The sequence below is a fragment of the Balaenoptera ricei genome, chromosome 20 (assembly GCF_028023285.1).
Source record: "Balaenoptera ricei isolate mBalRic1 chromosome 20, mBalRic1.hap2, whole genome shotgun sequence".
In the NCBI taxonomy this organism is placed as follows: Eukaryota; Metazoa; Chordata; class Mammalia; order Artiodactyla; family Balaenopteridae; genus Balaenoptera; species Balaenoptera ricei.
In genome coordinates, this window is record NC_082658.1 from 39,412,949 (window position 1) to 39,440,511 (window position 27,563).

The 27,563-nt window shown below is 38.9% G+C and overlaps 3 protein-coding genes across 8 annotated transcripts in view; 2 read left to right on the forward strand and 1 right to left on the reverse strand.

Moving 5' to 3' along the window:
- The window catches only part of CLTC (clathrin heavy chain), a 67,682-nt gene extending 57,933 nt beyond the window's left edge, over window positions 1-9,749 (forward strand). For 2 of the 3 annotated variants that reach the window (XM_059906493.1, XM_059906494.1), the window contains 2 exons: window positions 224-299; window positions 2,445-3,488. In XM_059906493.1, the coding sequence (XP_059762476.1) occupies window positions 224-299; window positions 2,445-2,569 (201 nt within the window). In that variant the 3' untranslated portion in view covers window positions 2,570-3,488. Of the gene's footprint in view, window positions 1-223; window positions 300-2,444; window positions 3,489-7,963 lie in introns of those variants that run through there. The other variant, XM_059906495.1, reaches the window with a different exon arrangement.
- Window positions 8,046-18,519, reverse strand: PTRH2 (peptidyl-tRNA hydrolase 2). Its single transcript, XM_059906508.1, has 2 exons — window positions 18,299-18,519; window positions 8,046-8,675 (listed from the first exon to the last, which is right to left on the reverse strand). The coding sequence occupies exon 2, from the start codon at window positions 8,673-8,675 to the stop codon at window positions 8,136-8,138; it is 540 nt and encodes a 179-aa protein (XP_059762491.1). The 5' UTR covers window positions 18,299-18,519; the 3' UTR covers window positions 8,046-8,135.
- Window positions 18,520-18,596: 77 nt separating this feature from the next.
- Window positions 18,597-27,563, forward strand: part of VMP1 (vacuole membrane protein 1) — a 127,295-nt gene continuing 118,328 nt past the window's right edge. For 3 of the 4 annotated variants that reach the window (XM_059906504.1, XM_059906507.1, XM_059906506.1), the window contains exon 1: window positions 18,597-18,706. The gene's annotated coding sequence lies outside the window, so the exon portion shown is untranslated. Of the gene's footprint in view, window positions 18,711-27,563 lie in introns of all 4 variants that reach the window. The other variant, XM_059906505.1, reaches the window with a different exon arrangement.

A 27,563-nucleotide genomic window follows, 5' to 3' on the forward strand; every position in this document is an offset into this window, starting at 1 on the left:
ATAAATCCCTCCTTCCTGAGGGTTTATAATGATAGTGCTAAAAATCACCTTGACTGAAGTATGAACATTGCCATTGAATTTGAGGGGGCCTGAGAATGTTCTTTCTACTCTAGTCTGTTTTATTTTGACAAAATTTAACATACTAAGGCTTTTCCACTTTCTGCCATAAACTAGGTTTATAATACTTTTGAGGTGCTAATTACCATTACCTGTTTTTCTCCAGGTGGATAAATTAGATGCTTCAGAATCACTGAGAAAAGAAGAAGAACAAGCTACAGAGACTCAACCTATTGTTTATGGTAATCTCTTTCTCTCTTTAACCTCACAGAAATACAGTAGACAAACAGTTCATTCTGTGGAGATTCTATCTCAGAAATGTAGTAAGCTCTAAAGTGCAAAAGGCTCACTGAGTTAAGGAATAAGTCTATTATTTTTTTCTGAAAACAGTCTTAAAGCGGGCATTGACATTATTCACTAAGATGATCTTTTTTTTTTTTTTTTTCTGTTGCTTTACTCGCTAAGATAATCTTAAATGCAAAGGTAATCTCAAAAAACAGTCAGTTGAGATCATAACCTAATTTACCTAATGCCTGGTCACTGATTGCTTATTCATGAATTACTGAGAAAGACGTGTTGGTGAGCTCAATTTTCAGAAGTACAAAAGGTGAGAGAACATGCCAAGGTCATCTTAAGTGTGCTTTACAGAAATAGTACATCTCTTTAAATTCTGACTAGGACAGAGAACTGGATAGCGTTTCCATTTGAGAACATTCCAGAGAGATAGGATCTTCAGACTCTCAGTGAATATTTAAGGCAATTTAATTTCTTCTTACATGTGCCTTTCTGAAATACTTCCCCTTTCCATTTCACTCATGGTGAACAGATTGATTTGAGCAATGAATTTGAAGGGTATAGTTTACAGCACTTTAACCAGGTGGTGTTGGGAGGAGGGTATAAAATTATGGCTGCTGTATCTCAACCTGCTAAAGGAAATGATAGTATACATATCTATTATGCCATTATCTCCTTTTTACTATAGATAAGGACTTTGGGAATTTAGAGGACAGCGTAGTGTTGATAAAGTTGGAGAACATAAAGTAAATTCTTAGAGATGGGAGCAAGATGTTTGACATATTTGATATAGGAAACAAAGTAGAAACAGAAACAGGGTGGGTGTAATAATTGGGGGGCATCTACTGAATTTGGCTTATCTTCAGGGTATTTAAATGCATAGTCCTTGTAGGCAGTTGAAAATGGGGTTGAGCCAAGGACAGCTGTGACAGTGCCACCTTCTCACCATTCCACCTGCCCAGCCGGCTAAGGAGAGGCATGATGTTGGAACTACTTTGGCATTTCTTTCAAGCCTCTCCTTCCCTCCCCCTCAATTGCCTTGAAGTCTCTGCTGTTTGTCAGAGATTTGCAGACTCATGGGGTTTTTCTTTGTTGTTCTTGTTTTCTCATCATTCCATTGTGATACTAAGAAACTAAGAAGCTTAAAAAATAAAATGCTTATGTTGTTAAAAAAAAAGGGGGGGGGGGTTGAAATTTCAAGGTAGACATCAGTGTCAAGGTTAGAAGTGTTTTTTTAATAAACTGCTGGTTCCTAAAGAGTTCACTCACTGAAGACGGTTTTGGTTGTTATTCACAAAAAGGAGAGACACGAGGTCACTTGTGGGAGAAATCTCGCCCTAGGTTTACGTTATAGTGGGAGATTAAGAGTAGTACCTCTTTTGCAGGGGGTAGGGAGAGGTGTTAGGTGTATTCTTCCTCTAAATAAGCCAGGTTCTCAACAGGTCGTTTCCTGTATGTGTCAATAACTATTTAAACTTCATGAGAGTGTTAACTTAGTATTCGAAAGAGGTTGTATCCTCTAATGTATTTCACACCTAATGCATATTTGAATATGTCTTGTCTTTGACTTCTTTCTTTTTTTTTTTTTAGTACTGGATACTTTGCTAGAAATGCATTTGGTTTTGTTACCATTTAGACATGTCTAAATCAGGAATTTAAATCTAACTTTAAAAGTTCAGTTGCGTTAAAAATATATCTGTTAAAAAATTGTTTTCCTGTGCTAATTATATTGTCACCCAAATAAAATATGCAAACACCATGTGGTGATAGGCTTATTGCTAGATGTCTTGCCTAAGCATGTTGAGCATGCATGTGCTTATTGCTTTAAATGATGTATGAAGTAACATAATCACTGTTACAGTTCTGGCCCTCGGCCCTGCACGGTTTTTGTTGGCTGTCTAGGCAGGACCCTTCTCAGGGTGACTGTCATGGTGAAATTGAGACAGTCAGAAGTGCCCCCACAAAATTCATTCAAAGTAGAATGAATTATGTTGCTAGAGTAGGGAGACTGGGGTGTGATCATCCTACGATGCTAACAGTTTCTCCCACCTCCTTGCCCCCCCACCCCTGCTCCTTTTTGTTTTCTTCTGTAGGTCAGCCCCAGTTGATGCTGACAGCAGGACCCAGTGTTGCAGTCCCTCCCCAGGCACCTTTTGGTTATGGTTATACTGCACCACCCTATGGGCAGCCACAGCCTGGCTTTGGGTACAGCATGTGAGACGGAAAGCTGATCCTGTAGTCGCCTATTTTCGTACCGAAACATCGTCTCTACCCGCTTCTCAGTTTATAACGGGGGAAAACAGGCACATGTTCTTGTAACCTTTATTTCATGAAGGACTACTTTTTGTTTTTAACTGTAAACTTGGATCACCTATGTTAAAAGCTTATTTCACATTCCGCATCATTTTAGAATTTATTTTCAAAGGGGAATAGTTTCAGTGTTTTATTCACTTGGGCTTTTTTTCTTCCCCCTCATTCTTTGAAGAAGTGCTTAATATTCAATCTGTTGTGAAGAACCTGATTTGCACTCTGTAGTGTTTAAAGAAAAAAAAAAAAACTCTAATATTGAATCTCTTAAATTTAGTGTATGTAAACAGCTTACAGTATGTATTGTCTAAATGCATTTAAATCTCTTTTATTCAAAGAAAAGCTAAAGCAGAAATATTGGTGTGTGACCATGCAAGACTGTCAATACCAACAAAGACAACACTAATCAGCATATCCTACACTGGATTGCAGTGCTCTCCAAATTATTTGAAAAATGCATTACAGACAACTTGCCTGACTTTTAAATGAGCGTAAAAGGCCCTCTAACCTATGCAGGTTTCCTCATTACACATATAGAAAATGCTAGTGTGTTTTTGCTCACTTCATATGTAACAGGTGCCCTTCTGTTGTGCTGTATCCTGTGCTTTTTTTGTGGGACCATTCCATTCAGGAACAAAGAGCACCATGATTCCAATCTGTGTGTATTTACTAACCCTTCCCTGAGGTTTGTGTATGTTGGATATTGTGGTGTTTTAGATCACTGAGTGTACAGAAGAAAGAATTCAAACAAAATATTGCTGTTCTTCAGTTTTGTTTGTGGAATTTGAAATTACTCAAATTTAAAATAAATTACTGGACTGTGGAAATAACATGTAGAATGGCAGTTTTACTTAAATATCTCTCAAACTTAAACCAAAAGAACCATCTCATATTGGGTGCTTAGGCAGTATAGGAAGGCATGAGAGCAGGCGTGGAATGCGGATTGGGACGTGTGGAAACACTGCATTACACTGCGTGCATCCCAGTAGCTAATAAGGTACACGCAGTTGTCTAAAGAACCAGTCAGTGCTGAAGCGGGCTACACTTCTACTACCTCCATCATTGTAACCAAGGGGCACTTTAGGTGTTTATCTAAGCATTTCATTTATGAAGAGATCATGGATGTTAAATTGTATTAACTTGAAGTAAGAATATACAAGCATGTAGTTAACATGCTGTTCTTCAGCATGAATTGTAAAGGCCCCCAAATTGTGGGTATTTTAAGTTGATTTCTTTTAAACCAGTGTTTGAATTCAAGTTTTTTTGCTTATGGCTGAGAATGTTACTCTAAGTTCATTTCACTGTTAAGTCTCAATAGTTAGAGAGCCCCCTACCTAGCTTTGTATTGCTCTATAACTCTAAGTCAAGCCATTGACCATAAACTCCACAGAATGGTTTTTTAAAACTTAGAACTCCTGCTTTTCCCCACCTTCACCTCCCCGCCAACCCCCCAATATTCCTATAGGAAATTATAGTATTAGTTGGAAAAATCCCTTTTCCTTTCTTGGTTTGTCGTAGGGAAAACATCTTGCTGCTCAGGTCCTGGGCGTCCTGTTGTTTCTCCTGGATCTCAGCCCCCTTTCTTCATCTTTGTCAAAATCAAGAGATTTTTCTCTTTTCCCTTCCCATTTAACAGAAACAAGTTAAAATACTTTAGTAAAGGTTTTCTTACAGCATACTTAAGAGTTTTTTGGGTTTTTTTTTTAAAGCCTTGTTTTAATCTGGTGCTATGTCTGTGATACTGAGTTGCCCCTTAAAACCATCCATAATGGGCTACAGTAGAAAGAGAAACTGATGCAGCATATAACTTAGGTTCAAATTGAGAGCAAGCTGAACTTTTGAGCTTGTTCCTTCACCTGTGTGTTAACACTATGAGTAATTTTCAGGATTATTTGTAGGAGTATGTTTAAATTACAGAACACCTAGGTCAGTACTGGGCCGTAGTAAGTGTTGTACAATAAGAGACAGAATGAATTGGTAATAAACTAATTTAAGGGATCTTCCCTAACTTTCCTCTGAATAGGATGATGGTCGATGGTCTGGGAGAAGGAACTAAAAACAGAAAACCAAGAGTACTAAGAGTTCTTTACCACTCTCTAAAGGTAACTAAAACAGGAGGGAAGAAGGGGAAAGAGATTCATAGGAAACTTTTCAGGAGGTAAACATGCTTTCAGTTATCTGCCTCCCTAGGAAGAACACTTCTTCCTCTTCCTCCCTAGTATCCAAATACAGACATTATACCCCAAAAAATGTGATAATTGTTGACAGTCATTTCAACAGACATTAGTACAATAGCAAGAGACTGATGATCTCCAAGTAGGGCTGCTTTAATTTTCCATAATTTGATTTAGTCATGCAGATATTCTCACTGTTGTGCAGGGGTCCCCAACCCCTGGGGACCTGTTAGGAATGGGGCCTCACGGCAGGAGGTGAGCAGTGGGCGAGAGAGCGAAGCTTCACCTGTATTTACAGCCGCTCCCCACTGCTCGCGTTACCGCCTGAACTCCACCTGTCAGATCAGAGCAGCATTAGATTCTCATAGGAGCATGAACCCTACTGTGAACTGCGCATGCAAGGGATCTAGGTTGCGTGTTCCTTGTGAGAATCTAATGCCTGATGATCTGAGGTGGAGCTGAGGCGGTGATGCTAGTGCTGGGGAGCGGCTGCAAGTACAGATTATTGTTAGCAGAGAGGTCTGACTGCAGACTCCCATCAAAACCCTATCAGTGAGTGGCAAGTGAAAACAAGCTCAGGGCTCCCAGTGATTCTGCATTATAGTGAGCTGTATAATTATTTCATTATAGATTACAATATAATAATAATAGAAATAAAGTGCACAATAAATGTAACGTGGGTGAATCATCCCAAAACCACCCCCTGCCCCCACCCCAGTCCGTTTAAAAATTGTCTTCCATGAAACCAGTCCCTCGTGCCAAAAAGGTTGGGGACCGCTGCTGTAGCGGTTCTCAAACTTTTTCTGAGGATCCTTTTTATACTTAAATTACTGAAGATCCCAAAGAGCTCTAGTTTATGTGGGGTTTTATCTATTCCTACTTACTGTATTTTAGTAGTTAAAACAATTTTTTTAAGCTATTAACCATTTAAATATGACTAATAAACTCATTGAATGTTAACATAAGCAATAATGAATTAACCATATTTCCCCAACCAAAAGTCAAGCAAGAAGAATGGCATTGTACTATTTTTTACAAGTCTCTTTAAAGTTTGTTGTAACAGAAGACTCCTGGACTCTCATATCTACTTCTGCATTCAATCTGTTATGTTTTGAAGTATATGAAGAAAATCTGGCCTCATACAGATATTTAATAAGGAAAGGAAGGAGTATTTTAATAGCCTTTCCAGATACTTGTGGTTAGCTGAAATGTGGACTCTGAAATCATGAAGATGAACTTTTTGTAGTTGTATCTGCCAAACACCCAGGTCTGGTTAACTAGATTTTGTCAGTTCTTGCAAGTAAAAATGATGACAAAAGCAGCTAGTTCAGCTCAGGACTCAGCCACAAGTGTTCTTCCTCAAGATGACAGTCACACTTCAGTGTGTACCAGAAGTGTTTGATGTTACATAAAATATAAAGACAAACAGTCAAGGATCAAATTTAGTAATTTTTTTACTGCTTCATCAACGACATGAAGTGAATTTTTTTTTTTTTTTAACTAAGTGTAGGGCAGTGAAAACTGCAATGACTACTTGTACAGGTAGGTGCCCCTGCCTTGATTTGTGAAAGGTGCCAGCAGTATTACCCACCATTGCTTGTTTATCATCACTGCAAATGTCAAAACAGTGGAAAAGGAAAAGAATGTCTTAGTATTAGGAAAATTGTTTTGACCCCCTGCAAGTGTCTTAGAGACCCCAAGGGCTGTGCAGAGCATACTTTGTGAACCACAAGATTATGAACCCTATAAAATAAATATGAAAGTACAGGTGAGCTAGAAAACAAACATGATGTTTCCATAACTACCAGAATTTGTGTACTATTCATCCTAGTAGATATGCCATGATTTATTAAAATTACTTCTATCAGCCACGGCAGACCATCCTGTCGGGAATGCACTTTTGAACCTAGAACCGTCAGTGTCTGAGGCAAGCCTCAGAAATTACCGGAGCCAGAATCATACATTTAGGATTGGGTTCTCTTCAGCTCAGTTACATGCTGTTGCATCACTTTCAAATCCAGTATAAACATTCTATTTAGAAACAGTTGCTATTGCGGCATCCTTCACAGTTGCAATTTCTTCTGTGCTGTCAGATGCCAGTGTAAACTACAAAACTGACAAAATAGAACCTTTAAGACTGGCTGCAGTAGTCTTTAGTGTTCTGCCCAGACTCCACTGACCTTAGAGCTTGCAGTTGTGCTATATTACTGCTTATGTTGAAGTTAACTGCTAACTAATGCTAATTGCTGAAGTTAACCATGGAGAGCTGCAGTCTCTTAACATGTGCCTGTTAACAAAATTCTCCCTGACATCATCATAGTTCTTAGGGATATACTGAATTTAGAAATCCTGTCAGGATCCCCCTAAAGAAGGCTTTCAAGAAAAATGGCTTTTCGCAAAAAAGAGATCAGGGAGCTATGTGGCTCTTGGGAGCCGGAACCTTCATATTCTGGGCAGCTGGTATAACAGTAATTATTGGAATTATGTCATGCTAAGTGTATAATGATCAAAAGGGAAATAAGGTGCCCTTAAATAATTGTCCAGTTCCTTAAGTTCTACGTAAAGAAATAGTGGGATGTTGGGATAAGCTACATTCACTTTACAATCACCATAAATTCTTACGTGGGCCCATTATCACCTTCAAGGTCCATATAAGTCACTTGGCAAGTTTCAATGCCTTCATTGTTAGGAAAGGGGGGGAACTAAAGAGATGAAGGACCGCTGCTGAGAAACTTTAGCCAGTGTGGGTCAGGGAATGAACATGAAACACAGCACGGGTGGGTTATATCAGTACTATAAAACCTCAGCTTTAAGACAAATCCACAAAGTTAGATTTTAAACCCATGATCTATTAATAAGATAGATAGGCAGTCATCCAAAAACTGAAGGCAGGGAAAACAAACTACAGTTTGCACCTAATGGTAGTACCCTTGACCCCTGATCCTCCAAGGGGGGTAATAGAAGAGCTATTAACACACAAAGGGACCGAACCACACATAGGAAATGCTGTTTCCCACCTCGTAATCCAATTTTATTGTGACCTTTGCCTCTCTTAAATATTTCTTGTTTCAGCACCCATCTCTTGAACCACCAGGACTATTTATTAACCAAACTTTTTTTTTTTTTTTCAGCCCAAGATAACTGTGTAACCAGGCCAAGTACATGATTGATAGAAGAACACAGGAACGGATTTTCATCTCAAGAATACATAAGTTGGGGGAAGAAATTCAGCTTTTATTGTTAGAATTTGACAGTTTCAAACCCTTGTGGTGGTGGGATGACCATCATCATACAATATTCCACCTAGTAAAGTTTTAGGTGACCAGTGACCTTGTCAATTAGGTCTACTGGTCCTGGCCCAATTCCTAGAACAGTTCGAGAGCCTGGTACAATCTGAGTACGTCCTGCATCTTGGATTAAACTTACAGTCAGTCCCAGCATTTTTGCATGGGTCAATAATTCAACTAGAGTTTCTTCATCAGGAGCTCTGACCACCACTTTGGGCTGGCCACAGTATTCCCACTGTTTGAGTAATTCAGGGTTTCTCCTTTGAATTTGCTTGTAGGCAGAAACAGCAGCATGAGAGCACTGGGCAGCCACTTTCCCTTTTCCCATCTTTAAGTCATTTCGAACCACAAGAATCATTTTGTACTCCCCACCCTCTCCTAAGATGCTTGCTTCTGTTCTGGTGTCAGTGTCTGTCTCGCTCACCGAGCTCTTGGGGATCATTCCAAAGCGTACTCGGAGTCCCCAGCCCAGGCACATGCCACAAGCAACTCCGGCAGCCAAGCTGAGTGCACCAGGATTAGTCAAATATTCCATAACCAAGGGTTTGGAGAGCATCTGTAAGGAAAAGAAAGTTGTCACTATCTAGCAGTGGAAAGTTACAGGCTTATCAGATAAAACATCCTGACAGTATATAAGCAGCAGTATTTTAATTCATCCAGAAAAAAGGCAAAATATGTTTTGGATCTTAGACATGTACTATTTTTTCTCCCCTGTGTACTAGAAAAGGTTCAAGAATACAGGTGAAGAAGCAGTTTAGGTCATTTTGAATCTCAATGTGAGGAGTACATCTCTTTCTTGGATACAACAAAGCTCCGTTCCTCAATTTTTGCTAAGTCTTGTGGAGAAAGGAAATGTTCTGTTTTACCAAGATGCCTAAAGGATCTAGAGAAACCAAGATTAACTCACTCTTTCTGGAATATAGTGAGTGCTTATTTACTTGTGTCTTCGTACTGCATTAGTTCTTAATGGGGATGGTACCAACCCCTCAGAGAAGTTCCTGGGTGTCACAACAACGGACCTGGAGTGAGGTGCACTGCTGACATTTACTAGACCTTGGCATGGAATGCTAAAAGCCTTATACGTGAAGATTTGTCCCACTGGACGTTACTGTAGATGAAAAACTATTAATGTCTAAGAGTAGAACCCAATTTCATTTTGCATACGAACACAAAGTATTTTTTGCATAGTTTTGACACACTCAATTTACCAGTAGTATAACTATCATATAAATCAAAGGAAGATGATCCTTTATCCTTATTATTTTAGAAATTCCTATTACCCCAGCAAAGCTCTTCATGGTATTTGAATCATCAATAAAGCACTTATATCAGTCTACATTTGAGGCTGTTGGATTCATGACGCTTCAGTGTATAGGCACAAACAGTCATCAGTTTCTTCTAGTGGAATAAATAGTATCTAAGCATTTATACATTGAAATACATGGGGCCATCATGTTTGTAGAACTTACAAGTGGTGCCCTTGGAATTGTACAGTGCATAATCTGTGTGGCATAGATGGCAGTCCTGGAAATACATATTTTACCATAAAGTTCTTTTTTTTTATTCTCTTTTTTGTTAAAATTAGAACATATTAATGTTTTTGAAATTATATGGTAGGCAAGGTATGCAATGTTATCAAATGTTTTAAAATGAGAATAATATAGGGAATCCTAAAACTTTTTTGAGATGTAATTCACATACTATAAAATTCACCTTTTTAGTGTACAATTCAGTGTTTTTTAATATATCTACAATGTTGTACAACCATCACCACTATCTAATTCCACAACATTTTCACTGCCCCGAAAAGAAATCCCTACACCCATTAGTAGTCCCTTCCCATTTCTCCCTCCCCCAGTCTCTGGTAACCACTAATCTACTTTGTCTTTATGGATTTGCCTATTCTGGACATTCATATAAATCAAACCATACCATATGTGGCCTTTTGTTTCAGGCTTCTATCATCCAGCATATTTTCAAGGTTCATCCACACTGTGGCATGTATCAATACTTCATTCCTTTTTTACTGATGAATAATATTCCATTGTATGGGTGTACCAAGTATTATTTATCTATTCATCAGTTGATGAACATCTTGGTTGTTTCTACCTTTTGGCTATTATGAATAATGCTGCTATAAATACAAGTTTTTGTGTGGACATTTGTTTTTGTTTGTCTTGGCCTTATACCTAGAAGTCTAACTGCTGGGTCATACAGCAACTCTTTAACTTTGAGGACCTGCCAAACTATTATCTAAAATGGCTATACCATTTTACATTCGTTGCAAGTGACTTTATTTTAAAAAAAACTGTGTGTTGGGCTTGGTAGGGTTGAGAGCCACTTCTCTAGTGCCTTATGACTCAAGTCTCTAATTCAGAAACAAAAAAACCAATGCCTTTGCAAACAGATCTTCATATAAGTCATGGCTGTCTCCAGATCTCAAAGAAGGATTGGGAGGATTATGAGATAAACCAGGCTAACAGACCTTCAGTAATTGTTAGAGAATGATGGAGTACACTTAATATCTGAAGGAAAAGAAAATGACTATGAATTCTTTTGTCTCCAAACTATAAAAATATAATTTAACACATTACACTGCTATACTATGTATCTTGCTTTTCTAAGTCAAACGTACAGTTAATAAAAAATTGAAACAACCCAATATCCCCACATTTGCAATCTCAAATTCAAACCCTGCCCTCCCCAGAACAAAGCTAATTTCCCTGAAATAGCTACTTAATGTTATAAAACCTCTATCTCCACTTCCTTGGAGTCCATTAGAATCCTTTACTATTCAGTTACTTTCTGAAACACCTACCAAAAAAACTCTGCATTTTATAGTAGTTCATGCATCTCCTTCTCTAGTTGGACCCTGTCTGGAGCTACCTTTTTTTTTTTTTTTAAATGGTTCAATTTCTCCATATCCTCACTAACACTTGTTATTTTCCTTCTTTCTTTTTTTAAATTTATTTATTTATTTTTGGCTGGGTTGGGTCTTCGTTGCTGCGCACGGGCGTCCTCTAGTTGCGCGAGCAGGGGGCTACTCTTCATTGTGGTGCATGGGTTTCTCATTGCGGTGGCTTCTCTATGTTGCAGAGCATGGGCTCTAGGTGCACGGGCTTCAGAAGTCGTAGCATGCGGGCTCAGTAGTTGTGGCTCGTGGGCTCTAGAACGCAGGCTCAGTAGCTGTGGTGCATGGGCTTAGGTGCTCCGCGGCGTGTGGGATCTTCCCGGACCAGGGCTCGAACCTGTGTCCCCTGCACTGGCAGGCGGATTCTTAACCACTGCGCCACCAGGGAAGTCCCTGGAGCTGCCTTCTTAAATGGCCAACTTTTACAGATACAGAGGCAGGAATACCAGGACAATGTGGTGAGGAACATATTTCCAGAAGTTGATAGCACTCTGAGACAGTCTGTCCATTAGTTTTGGCAAAAAACTAATGTGGGGTAGTTGTGGGGCAGAAGCTAGTTTGAGGCGGGGTCAAGAAAGAGAAAGTGAAAGCAAGCAGAAAGAAAAAGCAACAGATACAAGGGGCTGTGAAGAAAAAGGAAAGGTTTTTTTTTTCCCTCTTAGGATGGAAAGATGAGTATATACAAATGTTGAGCATATTTAAATGTTAATGGATGGACCCAGAGAAAAGGACGGTAGATGCTCAAGATAGGGAAAGAATAATTAATACAAAGCAGTAGGTGGGAGGCACCTAAGTTCCTGTGAAGAGATTTGGTCTTGGAAAGAAGGGACACCTTTCCCAATGTGACAGGTTTAGATGCAGGTAGGGCTGTGGATTTGGAAGCAGGAAATTGTTCCTTGGAGGGAGTTATTTTGTACAAAAGTCAAGCTGGAGTTGAGAAGAGGAAGACTGAAATAAAAGTTACAGCAAAACACAGCAGGATTGCAGAGGAACATTGAAAACATGGTTAGGATTAGTAATGATTTTATAACGGTACCATACCTACCAGTTATAATCTTCTCCAGCAGTACTTAGCAGCCTGAGTATAGGTAAAAATATAGAAGAGATGACTTCATACTTCACAGAGAAAATAGAAGCCAGAAGACTAAAACCACATAATCACTGCCTCCAAACATATAAACTAAATCTGCTGCACCTATATTCTTCCTTCATCCTCCCCATATACGACAGATAGTTGGATTTATCCAAGTTTGAATTCTACTAAGAGTAAGCACCAAGACACAAGGGCATAAGGGAATTTAGGGTGAGGGCCAAGAATGTTTGAAATGATAAGCCATGAAATCCACATTCTTAGAAAATGATTTAAGGACAGGAAGGTGACAGAGGATATGCACATGCTATTAAGAAAAGGTATGATGGAAGTAAGCTGGAAAGGCAGATGGCTGTGGTTAGAGAGAGATGTCTGGGGTTTTGAGTTTGGAAATGGAACATTATAACGTGATGTAAAGTCCCGAGTGTAGCTACAGAAATAGGTTATCTGAATTATAGTCAGAAGTGTGTCATTAAGCTCATCTGCTTTCTTAATTATTTTATTTTTATGATATATTGCCTCCTTCCTCCCACAAATATTAACTGGTTCTGCTCTAGGATCTGGGGGAATACAAGAGCACACAAAGGAGAAAAAGTCCCTTCTGTCATGGAGCTTATGTTCTGGTAGTGGTTTAGAGATGACTCAGTCCTAATTTTGAATTTCTTTCATTTTATTTTAAGAAAACTTCATGTTGTCATAGCTCAAAGCTTCAATGGTACTTTGAATGTATTGTGTCATTTGATCCACATAACTGTAAGAAGTTAGCATTAATTCTATACATTGAAAATGAGGAAACTGAGGAAAGAGAAGTTAAAAAAAACCCAAACGTTTGCTGACTTCCTATGTACCAGACACATACTTTGTTAGACTAGGAATACGGTGAACAATACAGGCCACTGCCAGTTCACAGATGAGTGGAGGAGAAGACAAATAATTACATGGCTGGTAAATGTTATGAAAAGGCATTAGGGAGGACTTCCCTGGTGGTCCAGTGGTTAAGAATCTGCCTTCCGGGACCTCCCTGGTGGTGCAGTGGTTAAGAATCTGCCTGCCAATGCAGGGGACACAGGTTCGATCCCTGGTCTGGGAAGATCCTACATGCCACGGAGCAACTAAACCTGTATGCCACAACTACTGAGCCTGTGCTCTAGAGCCCTTGAGCCACAACTACTAAGCCCACACACCACAACCACTGAAGCCCATGCACCTAGAGCCTGTGCTCCACAACAGAGAGAAGCCCCTGCTCACCGCAACTAGAGAAAGCTGGCATGCAGCAACGAAGACCCAACGCAGCCAAAAAAAAAAAAAAAAAAAAAAAGAAGAGTCTACCTTCTAATGCAGGGGACACAGGTTCGATACCTGGTTGGGGAACTAAGATCCCACATGCCGCAGGGCAACTAAGCCTGCGTGCTGCAACTACTGAGCCCACGTGCCGCAACTACAGAGCTTATGTGCTCTGGAGCCCACATGCTATAACTAGAGAGCCTGCAAGCTGCAACTACTGAGCCCAAGTGCCACAACTAGAGAGCCCGTGCATAACAACTACAGAGGAGCCCGTGCGCCGGAACGAAGAACCTGCGCACTGCAACGAAGATCCCACGTGCCGCGACTAAGACCTGACACAGCCATAAATAAATACATACATACATAAATAAATATTTTTTTTAAAAAAGGTGTTGGGGAGTACATAAAGTGCTTTGGCTCAGTGTAGGAGGTCAGGGAAGGCCTTGTTGAAGAAATATTTAAAATGCAACAAAGGATCAGTAAGAAGATAGGAGGAGGGAAGATCATTTCAGGCAGAAAGAACACCAAGTGGGCAGGCCAGAGGAGAGAAATACAATATGTCAAATGACCTGAAAGCAGTCCAGACTGCTGGAAGATGGAGAGAAAGAGCTGCAGAGAACAAAGTGAGAAAGAAGGGCAGATCACAGAAGGCCTTGTAAGCCATGTTAGATGGTTTGGAATTTACCCTAAGGACAATGAGAAGCTGCTGCAGGGAAATGATTTTTGTTTTCTAAAAGATCAGCTGGGGCTTCAGTATAAAGAATGAATTAGAAGCTGTTAAGAATAGATACAGGGGATTGATCAGGAGACTGCTATAATGTAATAATAGTAACAGTTAATAATTGCTAAATTAGGTTTTATATTAGGTATATATTAGGTATTGACACTCTACATGAATTGTCTCCTTCAATGTTCCAAACAGTCCTTTAAGGTAAATACAGAATTATTATCTGCATTTTTTCAGATGTGAAAATTGGGGTACAGAGAATATAAGTAGCTCACCCAAGTTCAGAAAGCTAGTAAATGGTGGCCTGACTCCAGAGCCTGTGTTCTTAACACTACTCTGTTGCCTTTCCCAGTAGTCTAGATGAGATGACAGTCACTCAGAGAAGAGTAGTGACAATGGGAAAGGAAAGAAGTGGCTGAGGCACACCTGTATGATTTGGTGACTCACTGGAAGTCTGATGATAAAAGAAATGGAGAAGTTTAGAATGACACCTAGATTTGAACAAATGGAGATTGGAAGTATACTATTTACTGATGAAGGGATTCTGGTGAAAGAGAAGGTTTGAAAGTAAAAGATACTAAAATCAGTTTTAGATATATTACGTCTGGTTTGACCAAAAGACACCCCGGTTGAGATGTCCAGGAAAAAAAAAAAAAGATATATCATTTAAGAGGTCAGAAGATAAGCTTAGGCTAGAAATACATATTTAAAAGAAATTAACATATAACTGAGGTTACTGAAGTGATGAAAGTGGGTAAGGCCACTGGGTCAAGTATATCAAGGGAAGAAATGGCTAAACAGAACCCTGAGGAAACAAGCGTTTAGGGATAAAAGGAGAATGACAAGGAATGACCAGAGGGTCATAAATGGTTAAGTCATCAGCACCTAGTTTCAGTCCTCTTTCACTGGTGTGCCTAAAATGGTGACAGGGCTGTACTGACATGGCACTTTAAGGCTCTAGATGCCTTTGCAGCCACAAAAAAAGAAAATAAAATGTAATTCTTATTAGAACCCACATTATCTCACAATGCATCTATCATTTAGTTACTACATGATGCTTACATATCAGCAGGACTTCTCTCTGATAATCTTAACAACCAGACTACAAATAGAACAAATATTCAATTATATATATATAAAAATATATACATATACACACACACACGCACACAAACTTCTATGTCAAGAATTAGAAGGATTCTCTGCACCAATTTCTAGGTTGCAAAATAACCAAATATCCCACATACCAGACTCAGGTACTATCTGGAGAAAGGAACTACGCATAGAGTATTTGTTGAATATACTCATCTAAAAGGTCATGATGCAAAGTTTCTCATTTTCTCAGCTTTATTTAAAACCAGATATACCAGTAAGAGTCATCATAAACAGAAAGCAGAAAAAGTTCCAGAAATAACCAAGCTTGTTTATCACTTCTGTCCCGTATCTTATGAGGTCTCTTAATTCTAAAATGTTGAAATTAATACTAGCATCTCTATTCTTTAGAATGTTCTAATCTCCTATCAGCCTGAGCAGATCAACATCTAACTCCTGTAAAAAGTGTTTCAGCCTGTCCCCTTTTCTGCATATCTATTATAGACATATATCAATAAACCCAGTGCTTGAGACTAAGGTAAAAATAACTACCTTAGTCTCACAGACAATCCCGGGCAATGACGGCACTGCCAAACGAACATGTCCTATAAAACCCTCCTCTTGGTGCCTTCTAATTTCTCAGCCAGATTAAACCTCTTTCACCAATGCTTGTGATTCCATTACCTTCTGAAGCATGCTACCCCCATTTATCCTGTTCCACTGGCTATTGCCCCTTGGCCTTTTCCAACCTAAAAATCCTTCCTCTTTGACCCTTAAACCACTGCCTCACTTTTCCTCTTCCCTTCATCTCTAAACTTCTTCAGTTACCTGTCTCCCTTCCCCACTCGACTGAAACTGCTAAGGAATCAGACACTAGCTAATTGCCAAATGCAGTTGCCTCTTTTTAGGCCTCATCTTGAGTTTTCTGCACCACTCACTGATAACTTTTCTTTAAGCTTTCTTCCCTTGAATTCTTTAACCCAAAGTTCACCCTATTATCATCCTATCTTTCTGATACCTTTTTTCCAGTCTCTTTTTCTGGCTGTATGTCCTCTGTTGGCCCCTGATGTATGTATTACCCAAGCTTACACATTTGGCCCTCTTTTCAGTCTGTACCTACGTTGTCCTATACAGCAACCATTAGCCAAACGTAGTCATTTAAACTTAAATTAAAACTAAATGAAAATTCAGTTCTTCAGTTACATTTAACCATATTTCAAGTGCTCAATAGCTCAACAACTTAAAAGTGGCTAGGTGCCACTCTATGAGTTAGCGAGATACGGAACATTTCCATGACTGCAGAAAGTTCTATTGGACGGTGCTGGTTTATATACTCTCTTTCCATTCAATCAATCAATTAATCAATCAATATTTACTGAGGGCCTATTGTGCACATTTCTGGACCCTGGAGAAGTGCACTGAACAATGTAGTAGGAGGAGACAGACAATAAATAGTTTGTGAGATGAAGAATCTCACTCATTCCTGAATCAACAAATGCTGAGGATTCCTAGAGCGTCTCCTGGGCGCCACACTTGAACTTCCAGCTTCTGCTGGATTTCACCACTTGGATGTCTATGAAGTGGTCTAAACTGTGTCCTACACTGAACTCAGCATCTTCCCTTCCCTCTCAAACTTCCTGTAATCTTTCCATATTTGGTTCACTTGTGCCCTAGTTCATCCTAGTCCATCTGCCATTATAATTAATTGTACTTCTAAAGCACAAATCTGATCCTGTAATTTCTCTGCTAGAAAATCACTGGATAAAAGCCTAAGGAATAAGGAAACCAAGTCCCCCTAAAACTGAGTCCCTTACCGAGTTTACCGAATCTCTCTATCCAAAACTTTATCCCCTTTCTTGTCCGCTGTGACCTCAACCCTGCACTAACTGAATACTAACCAACCAGAGTTGATGACTGAAATTGTTGTTGTCAATAACACTGTCAATACACTAAAACTGCTGTTGTAGATATCATCTACCACTCAGGTTGTTTCTCCAGGGCAAGATGAGCTAACAGACCTCGAGCCATAGACCACCTGGCCAGAGAATCATAAACCAGAGACATCCTGACTCCTGAAACTACAATTAAGGAAAGTCACAGAAATGTTACAAGATGATTAATTCCAGACTCTTTGTTCTTCCCCTTTAAAAAAACCCTAACTCAAACACCAAGCTGGAGTGGATTTGAGGCTTGTTTCCCACTCCCTTGCTTGGGGCCCTGCAATAAAGACTGTGCTTTCTTTCACCACAACCCGGTATCAGTACCCTTTGGGTACCCCTTTGCTACCCGTTGGGTGAGTGGACCCAAGTTCGGTAGTGTAACAATAAAACATAAACCCCTTCGCAGGAATTCAAAGAACTACACAATTTGGTTTCAACCTACTTTATCCTCCTCTCCTGCTACACAGTGTACTATTCAGCCACACCAAATGACTAGGTATTTTCAAGCAGCAATCTCTCCCTGAAATAATTTTCTCCACTTAAACACACAAAAAATCCTCTTCACCCATGAAGGTGTAGTTCAAACCAAACTGTCTTTTAAGTCTTTACCACCCCCCAGTCAGTCTTAATTATTTACTTTCCAGAGCCGCTGTAACAATAACACATAACCACTGTAGAGCATAATTCTGAACGTCTAGTACAGTGCCTGGGATTGTTAAAGGATTAAATACTCCTTTAGACATTATGTCTGTGACACAGGGAGGCAATTTTTCCATCATATTCTTAGAGGGCTTTTCTTTCCTCGTAGGACTCGACAACTTGCTACGCTGTGGGTACTCAATAAATACTCAGCAGAGTGTGAGGCCTGCTCGGTATTTTCTCACATTCGGAGCGAATCCATCAATGCTGCCTCAATGGAGGCGTTGCCTGGGAACTAGAAATTCTGGGTCCTTCCCCTCCCCAGCACTTGGTCCTTTCTTCCAAAAGACGACTGGCCGAACCGGAACAGTGGCTCCGGCGGCCACTGGGCGGAAGACAGTTTACGAAGGAGAAGATGAAAGGGTGAGGGGGTGGTTATAGAATTATATGGGAAGAAACATTCCAATTGGAGACAGAATGAAGAACATCCCCCTACCTGTGAGAGGATGACCTGCCTCGAATACCTCTCCTCCGCCTCACTCGCGGCTTTGCGTTCTTCACTTCTGGGTAGCGAACACGCTTCCCTCGTGCGATTTACCCCTTCCGGGGTTCCTTGACAACAAGTTCCGGATCAAGAACCGCGAAGAGAACAGTCATTCTTCCTCTTGCCCCGCCCACAATTCCCTAACCCAGACTCGAACTGAAATGCCGCGAGTATCAGCTGAGGTGGCCGAAAGGAGGGGGGAACGTTTCTTCTGGAGGCGGTCTCCCGGAGGGGAAACGGACCGGAAGTGACGTGAGCTAGTTCCGGTTGGCCGGAGCCCTGCGGCGGGTGAGAGCGTCAGTCGCGAGCCGCTTCCAGGATCCGAGATCCGGAGATCCGGAGAAGCCGGAGTCAGAGCGGGTAGGTAAGCGAGAGCGGGGAATTGGGGACGGACGCCTGAGGCTATCGTCAGAGCTTAGCTTCTTCTGCACTTAGACGGTGCAGATCTAGGGCACCGTGATTTCGACTTAAAGCAGTGCTTTAGAGCGCTGCTGATTCTGTCTCAGTCTGGCAGTAGATTATTTGGGGCACCTCCCCGTGGTTGGCCAGCCGTACTGGACTCCCAACCATTCCCTCTCATCGCGGCGAACTTGGAAGCCGTTCTGAGCTCCTGTAGAGTACCCATCTCCTCTTCCTCTCCGGGTGTCTAGGACCTTAGAGTAAACGAGGAAGGTCTTCCCTGCTGATGACCAAGCTGTTTCTCAGCATTTGTCAGTTGGTTTCTTGCCCCCCGCACCCCGCCAACCACTAGCACATGATTCTATTTTGTATCCATTTCTAAACAAAATTCAGACGTGCAAGTGCCTTCTAAAGCGTTGGTGGCCAAGGGAGAGGGGCCTTCCCTCCGTAGATCTCTTGCAGAGGACCTTCACGTTATTTCCCACTACTTTCATGAAGAATAGCGTTCTCTGCCTTTTCCAAATCCCTGACCCCATGTATTTCTTTACAGTGGAGGTATTTGCAATAAAACATGAAGGTTAGTTTAACCTCTAAACTTTCAGTAAGCCATATGTGACCCTGTGTCACGCTGCTTAAGATTATTTGTGACCTCCAGTAAGTTTTGCACTGTTGTCTTTTGTTTTCCTGCAAATTCATGCAAAACTCTCATATAGGCTCTGGCACTGTTTACCTGTCTTGACAACATAGCTCCTTTTCCTAACTTAAATGTCTTTCAATTCTTGTTTGGAGCTTGTCAGAAATCTGTAGACGGATTGCACTGATCCTTTTGAGAAGTTCGGACAAGTATTTCTAATGTTGTAATGATAGAGAATTTAATGTTCTGCTACTACCTATTAATTGTATTATCATCAACCCTGATTTTAGTTGTGTATTCTTAGCATAAATGATGATAGTAAGAAACTATTATTTACTAGGCAACATTTTATGCATTACAGATTATTTTTTTATTGACCTTTGGAAGAGGTGGTGGTATCCAGACAAATGTGGCCAATTTGTGTAGGTGTGAAATGACTCTACAGTAGAAATCTTTTTTTTTTTTTTTTTTTTTTTTAAAGATTTATTTATTGATTGATTGATTGATTGCTATGTTGGGTCTTCGTTTCTGTGCTAGGGCTTTCTCTAGTTGTGGCAAGCGGGGGCCACTCTTCATCGCGGTGCGCGGGCCTCTCACTATCGCGGCCTCTCGTTGCGGAGCACAGGCTCCAGACGCGCAGGCTCAGTAGTTGTGGCTCACGGGCCTAGTCGCTCCGCGGCATGTGGGATCCTCCCAGACCAGGGCGCGAACCCGTGTTCCCTGCATTAGCAGGCAGACTCTCAACCACTGCGCCACCAGGGAAGCCCAGAAATCTTTTATATTTTACTTATTTGCTTATATTATTTTAAAACACTGGAGCATTTTTTTCCCCTTTGAGGAATATATCCTACTTGATAATATAGTTTAATTCCTTGATTCACAGTCCAGAATAACCAAGTTTCTGAAATACTTCAGTAAATGATTTAATACCTTTAGCAATTTAATGCTTTATAGCTAGTTTAATCAATTTGTTGTTTATTTACATATTGTTCTTATTTATGAGTTAGAAAATTTTTTCACACTTGTCTTTGAAACGAGGCAACAAGATTTTTGAGATGTGGAATTATATAAATTAGATGTTATTATTTTTAACAGCTGGTAAATTTGCTTTTTTACTTTATAACTGCCACACCTGGTCTTATATTCTTTTTGTTCAGTCCAGTTATCCAGGGACTGATTACCCAAATTTTCTCACTTTCCAACTTCTTCCTGCCTTTGACTTGAATTACCACTTTTTAGGATTGCAAACATCATTAAACTTTAAATCAGAAGACCTAGATTGGAATCTGGGCTCCAACACTTACTGAGCATAGGCTGGCAAGTTTCCTAACTTTCTGAGCTGATCTGAATTGTGTTGATTAAAGTACTGCTCACTTCATAGGATTGTCACAGTGATGAAGGGAGATAGTAAATGTGAAATCACTATGTAAATGAAAATATGGTGATATTGTCATTTTACTCTGAAAGCAGGAAATACATCAGTGCAGAATACTGTTACTTTGCATCATTTCAAAATTTGATGTTTTATATTAAGTGTGTTATTTATCTGAAATTTGTCACACACTTTTCTGAGATGATCTTTGCCCTCCTTTTGAACGCAATAAAAGCTAATCAGGAATAGTTTGAAACTGTAATCCACTGTATTAGTCACCTTGGTTTATAAGTAGGTGACTTCAGAATGAGTTTAGTTTTGCATTTGGGAGTTTAAATTTGATCTTTTTTGGCCATCAGGTATTGTCACTTAAGAATTTCCAAGTGCAGAGGAAGTTGAACTTTTGGGCGCTTACGTATAGTTAACTAAAGCCTTACTTACTTACATTATTTTACTGAAACCTATTGAAAGCAATATTTAGAATTAGAAGCAACCTCTGTGAACACAGAGTTAGATTCTTCTCATTTAACAGAGGAGAAAATTAGGGCCCAGAAACAATCAGTAATTGGCTTGCCTGAGGTCATATGGCTTAGGTAGTGCCAGAGCCTGAACTGGAAATGAGGTCCCAAGTGTTCTTTCTTTCTGCTAAGGTTGTCTCCAGGCATCTTTATTTGGTTTCACAGTATTTCCTGGTTTGCATGAAAATGGTTTTCTTATGTATTAAAGGGATCTATATGCGTATGTACATTTTTTCCCCTTTTTACCTTATTTTCAGTCTTGTAAATTATAGGAAAACAAAAACTATGCTTGGCAAAATTTGTGGTGGAATGGAATAAGGATAGAAAAAAGTTAGTTCTTTTCTTCAGAATAGTTATTCTGAGTTCATGCTTCATTACTATCAGGTATCAAGGTGTCTTCTTTCTGGCAAGTGGAAAAGACAGAGGATCTTTGTAACACATGTCTCTACTAAGTGAGTGTCATTGCTAACGAGTAGGAGAAGCTATAATAATTTCTTTGCTCCTGATAAATATTTTCCCAAGCTATTTGTAATTTTAATATAATTATTTCATTCTGGGTAAATAGCCACTGTAGAAGAGTTTATTTTTTGTCTTGTTGAGAATCCTTTTGCTTCCATTGATTTCACAAAACTTGTTTAGTCTCTGACTATAATTTAAAGAGTTTCTCAGTATTCCAGAAATAAAAAATCTTTTCAGTAGGTCACCATGGTGTTTTCTCTTGTTCTAGAGGTTCATTAATAAAACCTTGGTCTTTATAGATTTTCCTGGAAGGACTACGTAGATAGTGTTAAGAGCCTAGGCTATGAATTTAGATTGCCTTAGTTCAAATTCCAGGTCTACTACTGTGCACCCCTTGGGCTAGTCTAGTTACTTAACCTCTTATTATCTCAGTTTCCTCCTAGATATTGAAGTTAGTACACACCTTTATTGTTAGGGTTAAGTGAATAGATTTAAGTAAAGCATTTAGAACAGTGCCTGGCATATAGTTAACCATGATTGTTATGTCATCATTATCATGTGGCCTACTGAGCAGTTGCTAAGAACTTTTTCCAGCCCTCTTTCGAAAGCATATCTTTGTGTTCCTGCTTACTTGATTATTGTTTGCTCATTATTAATGAAGTTTCAGTAAATATATATATGGATATAGTCACATTTCGTGAATGTTTTACAACATATGCGGGATTCTTAACCAAATGAGTCGTTCTTGTAGGCCATTATCTCAACCTTTTTGTGTTATTAACAGTTTACATTATATGTGTAAGCCACAACACAGAATTTGAGAATTGAAATTCGGGGGTTTGATATTTAACAATGGCTTCTAGCACTTACTTTCTTTGCATGAGAAGATTATTTTGCTGTGATATCTATTGTCATATTTATCTGTTTATTCATCCAATCAGTGAACAAACATCTTGTGTCTTAAGCCTTTTACCAGGTTCTGGGAAAAACAGTGGGAAACAAAAACTAATAGATATTTTAGTTAGGAGCCTGACAGAGAGAAAAAAAATAATACAAAAATGAAAGAATAAGCACAGTGTAATAAATGTTATGAAAGAAACAGTCAAGGGTCTGAGAGAGAGTTAATGTGGATATGTGCTTGTTTAAGACTCTAGTATTGCACACCTAGAATATACTGACATGAGATAAGATAGGAAACATTCATGGTCCAGGTTATGTAGAGCTTTGCAGGCCATGGAAATGAGTTTGGATTTGATTTTGAGTGTAGTTAGGAAGTCATTCTACAGTTTCAAGTAGGAGAGTAGTATGATTTATAAGTAGTTTACTCTTGCTCATGTGTGAAGGATGAATTGAAGGGGACAAGAGTAGAAATGGAGAGAGACGTTAGGAGTCCATTGAGTAGTCCAAGCGAGAGATGAAAATGGCCTGGACCAGAGTGGTGGCAAAAAAGTGGAGAGCAGTGGGTGGATACTACATATATCTGGAGTAGGATTGGTCCTGGATTAGATGTGAAGTGTAAGGAATTGAGAAGAGTCAAGGATGGCTGTGCCTCTGGATTCAGTAACTTGGTGGATGGTTGTGCCAAGTAGTGGGAGAGGGAAGGTTTGGGGAGGACCAGGTTTGTTACTGGAAGAGGGCTGGGGAGGGAGAAAAAAGCGCGTGTTAAATTTGAGGTGCCTAGGAATCATCTAAGTGCTGCTATTAGGTATTCCAAGCTAGAGGTCAGGACGAAAAATACAAATTCAAGCTAGTATTTTAAACCGTGCAGCTAGGTAAGTCACTTGGGGGAAACAGGGAAGAGGAGCGGTCCCAGGTCAGGTAAAAGAGAGCTGGCAAAGGAGACTAAGGAGTGTTTAAAGAAAGAATGATGGGGTACACAGAACTCATAAAAGTGGTTCCACCTAGAGAGTATTAGACAGATGAGGGACAGAGGGGAGCAAGATTTTCCATTTTTTTAAAATTTTATATTTTAGAGCATGTGGAAGTCTTTGCTTATTCAGGATTCTCTTAAGAAATGGTCAGGTCTGTCAAATGCCGCTCTCTAGTCTATATGAGGACAGAATAAAGTCCAGTAAGGTTGAATTGGTTGATCTGACTAGCTACTTCTAATCTCATCATTTGAGTCTGGTTCCTTCCAGAAACTTTCAGGTCACCACATTTGAAAAGCATTTAATCAAGCGAATATACAAGATTCTTCTGCTCCTTATATAAGTTTTTAAGATCTATTTAGAAGAGATTTTATTTTTTATTTTTTTATACATATTTTTCAATTTTTACTTTAAAGTAATTATAGGAAGTTGCAGAGATAGTACAGAGTATGATTGGTAGGTGTATGATAATTGCATGTTTAGTTGTTGGTTTTTTTTGGGGGGGGGCCCGCGCCACATGGCATGCGGATGTGGGATCTTAGTTCCCCAACCAGGGATCGAACCTGGGCCCTTGGCAGTGAGAACATGGAGTCCTAACCACTGGACCGCGAGGGAATTCCCTAGAGGAGCTTTTAGTTCTGATTCTTTGGGGCAGAGGAATTTTCTTTAATTTTTTTAAATAATCAGAGAGTATCTATAGTATTTCTATATCTATGAAACCGTAAGTTTTAGAAACTTAAGTGTTTGAATTTATCAGTAACCTTAATAACTATTGGTAAGTGGAACATGCCAGACAGACTCCTGCCTCAAAGTCTTTGCACTTCTTTTTTTTCTTTCCCTACAGTGCCTCTTCCCCATATTTTTCCATGGTCCTTTTCTAATGTCACATTCTCAGAGAAAGCTTCTCTATCCACCCTGTTAAATATTGTGCACAAACACATACATATGCACACATACCAAATTTCTTTATTTTTCATTTGTAGTACTTACTTCTATCTGATGATATGTTTGAATATTTGTCTGTTTATTGCTGTGTCTCTAGCATCTCACACTGTGCCTGGCACATAGTATGTACTCAGTAAATATTTGTTAAATGAGTAAATGAAAAATTTATTTTCACAGCTGTGTAATATTTCATTGTACCTTAATTTATTTATCTGTTTTCCTGACAGTGGACATTTGAGTAGTTTATAGCTTTTGCTATTAAGACCAATGTTGCTAAAAATAATATTGTACATATTGGCTCTTCACATGTGCAAGAGGTTCTTTTGGCTATATACCTAGGCATAGAATTCTAACAAGGGTATGCCAATATTCAGCTTTACAAGTTGTTTCCCAAACTCTGCTATTGTCGTCCTTCCTAATTCTTGCCAAAGAATGCATGTAAAGAGTGATGTAGTGGATTATAGATTCTTCTCATCATCGTATGCATACCCCTCTGCAATATGATTTTACTTCTAGAGTCTCTTATTCCACCCCTTGACTCTGTACTTGGCTGTGTGACTTGCTCTGGCCAAAGGGACATCAGCAAGTGTGACACAAGGAGAGACTTGAAAAGCACTTGCACGTTGGGTCCTGTCTTCTCTTACTGCTCTTTTGAACCCAGAACCCACCATGTGGAAAAAGCCCAGGCTAATGTACTGGGGCATAGAGGACTAGCTGGACCAAAACAAGGCATCCCAGCTTAGACCTGCCTAGCTTAAGAGCCAAGCTAGCCCAGAGCAGAACTGCCCAACCTAATTCACAGAATCATGAGAAATACTAAATGATTTTTTTAAGTTGCTAAGTTTTGGAGCTACGTTGTTAAACATAGCAAAAGATAATGGATATACAACACTGTAAATTAACTATACTCCAATAAAAATTTACAAAAAAAAGATAATGGATACAAATGATACCTCATTGTGATCTTGGTTTATATTTTTAGGATGTCAGTGAGGTCAAATAGATCCTCTGCTGTGAAATACCTCTTCCTGTCTTTTGCCTGTTTTAGTTTTGTAGGATTATTTGTCTTTTTCTCAATAATTAAAAATTATTATCTGCCTACTAGTCCTTTTCAGTTATATGTTTCTGTGGTTTGTCTTCTCACTTAAGATATCTTGTGATGAATTTAAATTTTAATTTCACTGTTGTCCGATTTATCAGTCTTTTTCTTTATGATCAGCTCTTGCGTATGTCTCAAGAAATCCTTTCCTACCCCAAGGCAGAAAGGCATTTATGTTTTCTTCTGAAAGTTTTGCTTCTTGACCTTTAAATCTCCAGCCCATTTGGAATTAAATTTTGTGCGTGGTTCAAAGTAGGGATCCAGGTTTTCTTTTCTTTTATGGATAATCAATTTGAACAGTCTCTCCTTTCCCCACTGGTTTATCTATCTTGCCATCTCTGTCATGTAGAGTTCCAAATATACAAGAATCTTTTGAGAATCCACATTTTCTGTTTCTTGGTCAGTTTGTCTATCGCCATACCTATAAAACACATCTTCATTATTTATTACTCTAACATATGTACAGAGAGATAGATATACTCTGGATATGAGAACTTTGTCGGATACGTGTATTGCAAGTATTTTCTCTCATTCTGTGGCCTAACTTTTTTTTTTTTTTTTTAACAATGTGTTTCAAAGAGCAAAAGGTTTTAAATTTGTTAAAGTCCAGTTTATACATTTTTTTCTCTTATGGTGCATGCTTTTTAAATCCTAAGAAATATTTGTCTACCCCAAGATCACCAGGATTTTTCCCGTGTTGTTTTTTTTTTTTTTCTGGAAGCTTTATGGTTTTAGTTCTTACATTTAGATCTATGATCCATTTCAAATCAGGTGTTACATATGAGAGAGGGTCAATGTTCACTTTTTTCATAAGAATATTCAGTTGAAGTAGACATTCCTTTCACCATTAAATTGCCTTGTACTTTTGTTGAAAAGTAATTGACCCTATGTATGTGGGTCTATTTCTGTATTTTCTGTTCTGTTCCATTGATCTATATCTATCCTTTTGCCAAAACCACAGTCATGATTACTGTAGCTTTATAGTAAAGCAAGACTTGAAATCAATTAGTGCAAGTCTTCCACCTCTATTCTTTATCCAAATTGTTTTAGCTATTCTAAATTCTTTGCATTTCCATATAATTTTGAATCCATTTGTCACTTTCAATTTTTAAAAAAGCCTGCTTGAGTTTTGGTTGCGATTGCATTAAAGCTATACATTAGTTTGAGGGAAATTGACATAGTAACAATATTGAGACTTCCAAATGATGAACATGATATGTATTTTCCTATTTATTTAGGCCCTCTGTGATTTCTTTTTAAAATTTTTTTTAGAATAGGTCTTGTATGTATTTTGTCAAACTTACCTCTAAGTCCCTCTAAGTATATGAACTTTGTTTTTTAGACCCACAGAATATTTTTATTGAATTTTTTTCTTTTTAACTGTATATCCTCACCTTAGTATAGGTGAAAATCTAAATATAAATCTCATAAAAACAGTAGTTGAAAACAGAATTATATATATATACACACATATTTATATACCTCAGAGATTGAATTGACAGTAAGCATAATTTTTCCTGAGAACCAAATGGATATATAAATCATATATAAATACCTAAGGATCATCTAAAAATGAGATATTCATGAATATTTCTAGGCCACATGCAGAACAAGTATATACATTGTGATATCAATAAATACTTTCTGAATTAATGAAAACAAAAGATCTCAGGAGGTTTGTGAGTCTTACAACATGTTGTCTTCAATATTTCTTTCGTTGTTTGCTAAGTGGACACTCTAAAAGGCATAGCAATTATTTAGTCTATCCTTGTTCATGTTACCATCACCCCCAAATTACAAAATTAATCTACATTTCTTCTGCTTTCATAGAAATCTATTTAACATTATGTCCTTAGACTTCTGCCAAAAGCCTATGTTGAAATGACCATGCAAGGAATATTTTGGCATCTTTCATAAAACTGC

Coding starts and splice junctions, on each gene's coding strand:
- PTRH2 (XM_059906508.1), bottom strand. CDS start 8,675: ATGCTCTCCAAACCCTTGGTTATGGAATATTTGACTAATCCTGGTGCA.